Here is a 9,502-nt window from a genome sequence, read left to right as displayed (position 1 = left end):
AAATTTATTTTCTCGTAGGAGAGAGTCAGAAAATTCATATTATAAGCAATTTTGTGGATGATTTCGATCAGTTGTCCAATATTTGGGATTCGCTAGCATAAAGTGTTTAATATAGTTTGATTTTTACATTTTCTTTTTCGGAAGTTGCACATGGGAGTAAAAAGAACTCAACATTTTTGAGCTTGGGTTCGATTTTCGCGGGTCCGAAAAATACAATTTTGGTTTAGAATACAGGATAGGCTATGGTTGAAAAGGATCGATGCGAATGAGTCTATATAACTATTGTATAACTATTTAATATTCGTGTGTTTATCTGTGTAGGTTTCGGGGGTATCTAAGTATATACGAATGCTGCATTGCCAATCCAGATGCTAATCGTTCTCGACTTTCCCACATTTCATAATTGCCTCAAGCGAATCCAGTTTTTGAAGTTTCTGTCATCCGATGGGGCTCGAAAAATGAATTTAAAATTTTTAATCGTTATTCCATAATTTGGAGATTTTCCGTTTTTGGTTTTTCTTAAGTTTCATTTTTTTTTTTTTGCTAAATGCTATTTCAATTTCTCTTTTCGTTTGTCTTAAGTAGAATTGAATCAAATTCCTCAGTGCTTGCAGTGCATATCGTACTTAGTAATTCATGTTGTCTATGCTTAGTGACTAATCCAAAAAAAGTAAATATATATATATATATTTATAATATTATGTAGGCATATACGTACAATAATGGGGATTATCTTCAGTGTGGGACTTTTCTTACAGCTCTATATACTCTATATAGTTTGTAGGATCTGTGAGTGGTTGCATTTTGGTATATGTACACTTTACAGTTAAGCAGTTTAGAACTCTTCGATAGAAATACTTTCAGACTTGCGTAAGTTAATAGTTAAACGTATATATAGTGTATATATCCAGGTGGAAGGGAGAATCCGAAGTCGTTGTCTGTCCAAAGTTTCGGTGTGTCGGCGAGGATCTTGATTGCGCCTCGAAATTGGGGGGGAAAGTAATTTGCGTTTGTGAAAGTTTCAGTGTATTTACAGGGGTGTTTTTTTTTGGGTGTGTTGGTGTATAAATAAATAGATAACCTTTACACACATATTCCGCTTTATTACGTTATCAATATATATTTATATATATATATTATAGTATGCTTACTATCGTACAGTTAGGCATTGTTTTAGGTATATCGTTCCTCCGTCCATTTCTGTATCTTGACCTTTACAATTTTGGTTGCCTTACTTGCTAGATTTTCATAAGACTTGCGTTTCATTTTTCCATATTTTGTTCAAAAGTTTCACTTAAACGATTCGAAAAAAATATATGTCTATATATTTGTCTGTATATATATATAGCATCTATATATAATGTCCCTATGTACACATCATGCAGTAAGTGCCGCCTCCACTTTAGTGTTTCACTGTCGCCTGTATCTGTGTGTGGTGTCCGGTGATCTTTTTGTGTCTTTTTGTTTTCAGTGTGTCTTGTGGGTACTCAACTTCTACAAAATGCACGAAAATATATCCATAGTATTGGCTTGGACCCGGTTGTTCTCCGAACAGCTGTGACAGAGCACTTGGCTAGCCATAATTCTCTTCGTTCTCGCATTTTAGCCCTCATTCATCGTATTCATCCCATCCATGTATTATTTAGCATTTAGCCCGTCTAGATCTATAGATAGCGCTCTCCTCGGTAAAACACTAACCTATTCCGCCTTCCCGCTTAAATCCTTCGACTACAATTTCACTTTGAAGCTTTGTGTTCATTGCAATTTTTCTTTTGAAAAATCCGAAAAAAAAAACCAAATATCGGTTTTAAACATTACTGTCTCTCTGTGAATTTTGCATGCGGCTACTCTTGTGTTTTTAGCGGTGTAGTTAATAGTTTATGTTCATAGTGAATGGTTTAGGGGGGATAGCAAACTCTCATCGGCCCTCTGCTCGGCTCATTTGCTACAAAATCTCTAGATTGTCATTTGCTAAATATTCCTTATTCAACTCAGCTCTACTGAATATGGATTTCCAGCTGCGGCCGTATTTTATGGTTGTCTTTTAATTTTGGTCTTCGAAAAAAACCTAATACAATTGACTAAATTCAAAGGATTTTTTAAAAAATAACATTTTGATCACAATAAATATGGTTATCAAAAAGTAAATAATAGAATTAATAGAATTTACCTAATGTATTTAAATAAATTAACATTATAATACTTTCAGAAAATTATATAAAATTAAAAGCAATTTCCATAGTAAATTACTTTTAAAATTATTGTCACTCTTAAGAAAATATTTATACTCATGACTTATTAACAAAATCAAAATGTATTTGAAATATAAAAAAACTTAAGTTAATTTATCAATTGTATTTTTTACAACTAAGAAAATCAACCGATTTTATTTAAGGCACCATCTTTCTTGAGACCGCAGCTGAATATTCATTAGTTGCCGCAGGCGGTGTAGATTGGTGTTACGATTTTGGATTCCGGTTGCCCAATGGGTTGGGTGGCACGTCTTATGGGGCGTGAAGGCTGCGTGCCCGGGGTAATCCCGCAAAGCCAGAATCGAGAATCGATGCGACACTTCGACACCAACTGCGACAGTCTACGATGTGTGTTTAATAACTTCATTGTGTGTTTTAGGTTTCTTTAATTTCTCTTAGGTTTTGCTTTAAATTTTGTTGTGTGCAATCCAAAACATGATTACCCACACCGGAAGCGCGCCTCCCGGAACCGGAAGTGGCCAACAGTGCGGGACGCGTGGAATGCGAGCGATGACCCCCGTGGGTCCGAATCCACTCCGGTATTCCGAAAGCCAGAGCCATGGTTTTCCAGGAACGATGCCGCAGCGATTGGACGGAGGGACAGGGCTGCATTCGGCCAAGCCTCGTAAAGGTTATCGATACTTTCTAATCGCTCTCTGGTGCCTTATCCATCGATAATGGGATTTATCGCTTATCAATTATCGCTACAATCGTTGTTATTTTTTTTGTTTTTGCTAAGCCAAAAATTTTTTTTAGGGAATCGCGGTAAACGTAATTGACTTGACAATGTAATTTATAAATATGTTTCGAAACTTGGAATCTAAGTGTGGGAAAAAAAAAATTAATAGCCCATTACTGTACATAGCATACTTATGTGGTTCGATTAACGGCTATATAATATTCTTAGTACTCCATAGTTATAATTAATAAAATATGCATGCGTGCCTATAACTAGAGTTTTTCGTATTACGCCACTAGTGCTCGTGTTCATTGTTCTTTTGTTCCATTTGTGTGTTACGAGGGTTTACAGTTAAAGAGTACGGAATATAGTATTTAGAGTAGTTTAGATAGTCTTTGTGAGGATTCCTGCCCGCCCTAAAAGTCTAGTTTTTGTTTTTTTTTCCTGGGGGCAGGTCACCTTGTTTTTTGGGAGACGCCGTTTGATCGGCCCAAGTCTTTCGGTTTGAAACGCTGAGGGTTTTTTTTTCTTTTTTTCAGGGGGTGAAGGTGAAGTAGTGGGTGGTACATCTAGGGGGTTGTGCATCCTAGTCTGTGCTCTGGGACTGTGTGTGTGTGTTTCCATGTGTGTCTCTCTGTGTGTGTGTATGTCTGAGCGAGAGAGCTATAGCCACTTAGGGTATAGTTCGCCTCTCTTCTAATCGTGCTGCTGCTCTGCCATTTTCTCAATTTTTTCTTTTGCTGACAAGAGTATTCAAGTTCTCACTTAGCCTAGATTGAATTCCAAAAGAAGTACATATGGTATAATTAAACGTATATAATATATATAGGCGATATATTTGCTTAATGTGTCTCTGTGTGTGTTTGTTTTTTGTTTTCTTTCTTTTCCTTTTTTGGGTTGGTTAGTATTACCTTAGCGAATATCAATTTCGATTTGCTTTCGTTCTCGCTCTCTAGTCCAATATATTAATTAATTTAGATATCACAATATAATCATTAATCGTTAATCAAACGGTAAGTGAAAACAAATAAATTTCGAATTTCCATTTGCATTTGCTTTTCCATTTTGTATATATTTTGTTGCTTTTTTTTGCGTTTTTCGTAAGGTAATTAAAAATTGAATTTTTGGGACAAATGTTGCCTTTCGTTTTGCTAGCTTTTCCTTACGTTAATAAACTAATCAATCGTTTTCTTATGCTCTAAATGTGTTGAGTGTGTGTGTTTTTTTTTACTTTTGTATGTATTTTTCTTGCTTAGATTAAATTAGATTTTTCTCGTACTTGCTAACACAAAAAAATTGCCGAAAAAAAAGCGATTATCATTAGGTTTACTATGTTGTAGGGTGAATTTGATCCACTTAGATCCTTGTCTGCACCTCCAGATGCATAAAACGCTCTTGACCTAAGTTTTAGTTTTCGTAGTGGAATGTAGATTTAATTTAATTTGATTTGATTTTGTTCGATTTGATTAGGTTGGTTGCGTTATGTACAAGACATATTCCATTTGTTTGTTCGTAGTTGGCATAGAAAGGAGAAATTTGCAATGTTAAAATTAAGTTCTATGTTTTTCTTGCATTACGTTTTTACGGATTTACGGATATTCTGGCTTTGTGATTGATTATTATATATAGTTTGTCGGTATGTCCGGGGTGAGTTGTGAGTTTAGCCCCACTACGTGTAAGTTTGTCTAGCGATTGCTCTACATGGAGGGAGCTTCCGGGGATTTTTTTACTCGGTCCCGGTTCCTCATCTGGTTCCGGTTCCGGTTCCGTTTCCATTTCCGATTCATCGGGCCAGCCCACGACGATCGGTGCACCCTGCTTACTTTCCAAGTACGTGGCTATCTCGTTGGCGTTCTTGTTGAATGCCACCATCATCGGTGTATTGCCCCGGAGTCCAGGGTGTCCAGATGGGCCCCGGCGGCCACCAGCATCACGCAGATATCGCGACGGTTCTGCTCGGCGGCAATGTGCAGCGCTGTCTGTCCACTGCGGGAAAATAGACACGAAAACAGAGCCTTAATAGGATTTGTTTTTTGCAAAAATTTGCGAAAAATGGATTTCCAGATCCCAGCACTTTTTATCCTTTAACTTTTCTAATTTTTATCCGATTTAAAAGTGGCATACCTTTATGAATTTGTTATTAAAATACCTATCAAACTGCATAATTCGTTTAATTTCAATTTTTTTGACGAGGTTTTGTAATTATTTACGACCCCCAACCTTCGGAACTTGCAAAAAATTGGATTTGCAGAAAAGTGACCAGATCCCATCAGTTCTAATCCGTTCAATTTTTTTAATTTTTATCCGATTTAAAAGGGGCATATCTCTATGAACTATTGAGTTGAATGGGCTACTTACAGCTCCTTGTCGGCCATGTTGATGACGCGTCGTGTGGCGCATGCGATGATGTATTTGACAATGTCCCTGTGGTTGTATTTGCAGGCGAAGTGCAACGCCGTCTGTCCGTTTTTGTTCACTGACTGTAGTGAGTATCCTTGTTCATGTAGTGCACGTAACTGCAAGAAAAGGGGAATAAATAGGGTTAAAACCAAGGCACATCACCGGAAGTTCAGCTAATCGGGGATAAATAAGTAAATATAAACTGGAAAAGTTAAGCTACCATATTGAGATCGCCGCTCTGGGCTGCTAGTAGTATGGCATCGGAAGTTTGCTCCAGTATAGGGCTATTATTCAAATATGTGTGGGTGTGTGTGTGTGTGTGTGAGAGAAATTGTGTGTTGCATGTGTGTTTCGGTGTGTGCATGGAAAAGTAGAGAAAATAAAAAAGAAAATTCAAGCATCAGTTTTCGGTTCAAGAATCATTTAATCGATTCAAATGTCGATGATATACGGAAGAGATAAAGACGGAAAGAGGGACAAAGTTTTAGACAGAGATAGCCACAACAGACAGTCTAGTAAGTAAAGTAAAGTAAAGTAAAGAAAGGGACAGATAGTTATACGGAATACCTGAATCCATAACCAAAAACATCTTCGTTGAAACTGAATAAACGATCTTTGTTGCTGCATGCAGAAATAAGTTATTTGTATCGTAAATTAGGAAAATTAAGAACTTATTTCAACCAAATTAAGTTGAGAAAGGAAAGGTGCTTAAGAAGGATTGAAAAAGAGAGATAGGGCGAGTGTGTGAGGAAGATGGAGGATATACCGTGGACCATGAAGCGTGTGAAAGAGAGAGAGAGACAGCAAGTAATAACAAAATATTGCCAATCGAGCAAGACAGCTGTGAAAATGAGCCAATTTTAAAGTCTGGCAGAGCGAAAGAGATGGAGCGCTCTATGTGAACAAAATTTTTGGAAAACTAGTGCCATCTCGCTCAGTTCAATCATAGATAATAGCAATTGGTCTCTTTTCTTCGCATGGAGTCTGAATGAAATGCCGAACGAATTGGGGGACGCATTTTTACCTCTTCCACTTCATCACTTTAATGGGCTTGGAGCCAATTTGCAAATCCTCATCTTTGTGTGTTTTTTAAGTAATGTGTAATTCAATGTGTTTTGTTTTTGTGGTGTGTGTGTGTGTGTGTAAATTTTAAAAGAAATTCAAATATTGTTAGTAAGCCATCGAAATAAGTGGATTACAACTAAAGTAACTATAAATCAAGTACAAATCAAGTCCAAACTACCAGAGCACAATTGCAAGGCATTAAACCTACCCGCGTATCTTTTCAGTGTATTATTTGGTTGTTTATTTGGTTGGTTGGTTGGTTGGTTGGTTAGTTAAGTTGGTTGGGATGGATGGGATCGTAACGAATACGGTTTGGTCCTTGCTACGGTTAACTGTTGATGTAAGCCGGGATTATATACCAGATAGTTGCAGTTGTGCTCGTATTTAATGCTCTACTCACATGCGATCGTGGCAAGGACTAAGCTGTATTCGGCTCCTCGCAATTAAGACTTGGATTTTTAAGCGGATGTGGTTGTAGGTGTAGGTGTAGGTGTAGGTGTAGGTGTGTGTGTGTGTGTGTGGGTGGCTATGTGAGTGTTGGTGTAAGTGTGCACAGTTGCGGTTTAAATAAAAGCAGTTATTAGGCAAAGGATTGGCTTTTAAATTGAACAAATTTTATGATGAGTTCTGAATTAAAATATAATATTATTTGTTAATATAACTAAAACATTTTTAGTGCATTGTTTAAACCGCATCTGCTTTTCTCTGTGTGTAAATGTTAGTGACTAGACATGCAAGACGTAATTAACCATAAACAAAATGCAATGCAACGAAAACAAAAGTGGGCCGACTGCAACTGGTACCCCCCTCCACTCCGCCGCCTTCCCCCCTTCGAAATTTGACTTGATGGAGGTGGCTTCTTGGGCTTTATTGGGCTTATGGGTTAATGGGGGCGGGGGATGAGGATTGAAGGGCAATCAGATCTCGACGCGACGCTTGCGGAAGTGGAGGTGGAGGAACATGCGCCTGTCTTGGTACGGCAGCTGCTCGGCCACCTGCTGCTGGTAGAGCGCCAAACGCTCCTGGAGCGGCAGCTCGTCAGCGGTGCGAGCGGTACGATTGGCCTGCCACCCCACCGCCACCGGTGGCCAGCAGCCAGCTAACAGGATCCTACCGGTGCTGCCCGGTCCGCGTCCCTGGGCCTGGTCCAACTGGCGCCGCTCGTTCTGCGCCTGCCGCTGCGAGAACGCCGCAAAGGAGCGCTCCTGATCCGGTGTCTGCGGCATGGTGGCCGCCTCGTGGTCCAGAATGTACAGCTCGTCGATGGCGATGTCGCAGATGTAGTGCAAATGCTCCTGGGCACGGTCGATGCGGAAGAAGTGCTCCGCGGTGCAGGCTAGAAACAAATATTGGTAGATTATAGTAAATGTGAATGTAATAAAAAACATAATCATAGTAAAATATGTCATTTATCTTATATAAATGTTATACAATATTTTATCATGATAAAATATATTCTATATAGAATATAAAGTATATATTATTTCAAAATATTGTGATATAAGGGGGTTTCAAATGGCTACTTATCAAAAACATAATTGTATAACAAAAAAAAATAATGTTTTAAAAATCTTTAAGAATGAATTCTTCTATCCCTGTTCCAAAATCTTTATTAAATGTGCAAGCTTGGTTTTTTAACCGAATCGAAAAAGAAATCAGTTTCTTAAGATTTAAAGTTCACTTACAATCGATGAAGCACCAATCCTGTGAGACCTTTGGATACGAGATGGATTCCTCGAACTTGGCGTTGAGCATATTGCGCACATGCTCCAGATCGCACTGCGATTCGATCTCGATTAGGCCAAGTTTGTTGGCCAACTTGCGCAGCATCTCCTTGTCGTAGTGGTACTGCTCGTACTGCTGCATCGTCACCCTCAAAATGTTCAGCGACATCTTTTCCAGCGGATTTACCCTGCAGGTAACATATATATATTATTAACTTTAGACCAAAAACTAGGGAGAATGATTATTTCTTTTACTCACTGGACATCGCCACGTCCATGCTTTCGTTTGGAGAGCATGAGAGCCTTGTTGAGCAGCTCGATCTCAATCACCGATGGCTTGACGCGACATGCCTCCCCCGTCCACTTGCATCGGAATAGTTCGCTTGGTGATGATGCGCGCCTTGCGGCACTGGCAAATGCAGGTGCCGTGCATTCCGGCCTGCAGCATCGGCAGCTGGTAGGTGGTCAGACCCACCACCTCCATTAGGCCATCGTCAATCGAGGGCTTTGAGGCGCCGAAGGAGTCGTTCCACGGGTGCGTGCCACCGCCATAACTGCAGGGATACAGGAAAACTCGATTAGCGATGGGTGTTCAAAAATTGATAGCAGAAACAGCAAAAAACGTGAAGCAAGAACGTGCCAGAAATCAAGTCGTACAAAGAAATTGTGTTGTGAAGTAATTTTTAGAATAAATGGGTTTCAATATTTTGTTTTTAAATTCAAACTAAAGTTATAATATTGTTCCCAGTTTGAAGTATTCCTAGGCATTGATGGAAATCAGGCTAACAGGTCGTATGCTTAATTTAAATGGCTACACCAAATATTACTCATACGCGCGGTTGCCATAAGCATTTTTAAAAAGGCTTTTAAACTAAAGTTAAGAGGTATTATATTATTGTTCCAAATTTGAAGGCATTGATTTTTTTTGTAAGTCGGCTAACAGGTCGTATGCTTAATTTAAATGGCTACGCAATATATTACTCATACGCGCGGTTGCCATATGCGTTTTTGAAAAGGCTTGAATATATTAAACTAAAATTTAGAGGAATTATAATATCGTTCCCAATTTGAAGCCATTGATTCTTTTGGTAAGCCGGCTAACAGGTCGTATGCTTAATTTAAATGGCTACACAATATATTACTCATACGCACGGTTGCCATAAACGTTTTTTCAAGACTTGAATATATTGCAAGTAAAGGCACTATAACAAACACCTGTCAACTTCAATATAAATATTATTTAAAGTCAATAAAAAAATGGCTTTAATCCAAATAATAATTATGAAATACATTTAAAGATTTAGATATGATTTAGCTCGGCCTAATCACTAAAAACTACAAACAATTTTAATACTTTAACATTTTATTCTATTTGAAGGGAC

At 38.4% G+C, this 9,502-nt stretch overlaps 1 protein-coding gene across 1 annotated transcript in view; it reads right to left on the bottom strand.

The window, feature by feature from the left end:
• Positions 1 to 3,737: 3,737 nt before the first annotated feature.
• LOC108088594 (eye-specific diacylglycerol kinase) overlaps positions 3,738 to 9,502 on the bottom strand; it is a 95,288-nt gene continuing 89,523 nt past the window's right edge. Inside the window, 9 exon segments of the mRNA XM_017186450.2 lie at positions 3,738 to 4,820; positions 4,823 to 4,917; positions 5,290 to 5,447; positions 5,552 to 5,615; positions 6,356 to 6,407; positions 7,511 to 7,732; positions 8,082 to 8,308; positions 8,380 to 8,477; positions 8,479 to 8,674. Of these exon segments, the coding sequence (XP_017041939.2) occupies positions 4,513 to 4,820; positions 4,823 to 4,917; positions 5,290 to 5,447; positions 5,552 to 5,615; positions 6,356 to 6,407; positions 7,511 to 7,732; positions 8,082 to 8,308; positions 8,380 to 8,477; positions 8,479 to 8,674 (1,420 nt within the window). The 3' untranslated portion in view covers positions 3,738 to 4,512.

Source organism: Drosophila ficusphila, unplaced genomic scaffold (genome assembly GCF_018152265.1).
Source record: "Drosophila ficusphila isolate 14025-0441.05 unplaced genomic scaffold, ASM1815226v1 contig_198, whole genome shotgun sequence".
NCBI classification, from domain to species: Eukaryota; Metazoa; Arthropoda; class Insecta; order Diptera; family Drosophilidae; genus Drosophila; species Drosophila ficusphila.
Note: the sequence above shows the minus strand (reverse complement) of the source record. Positions and strands in the feature narration are given on the sequence as shown.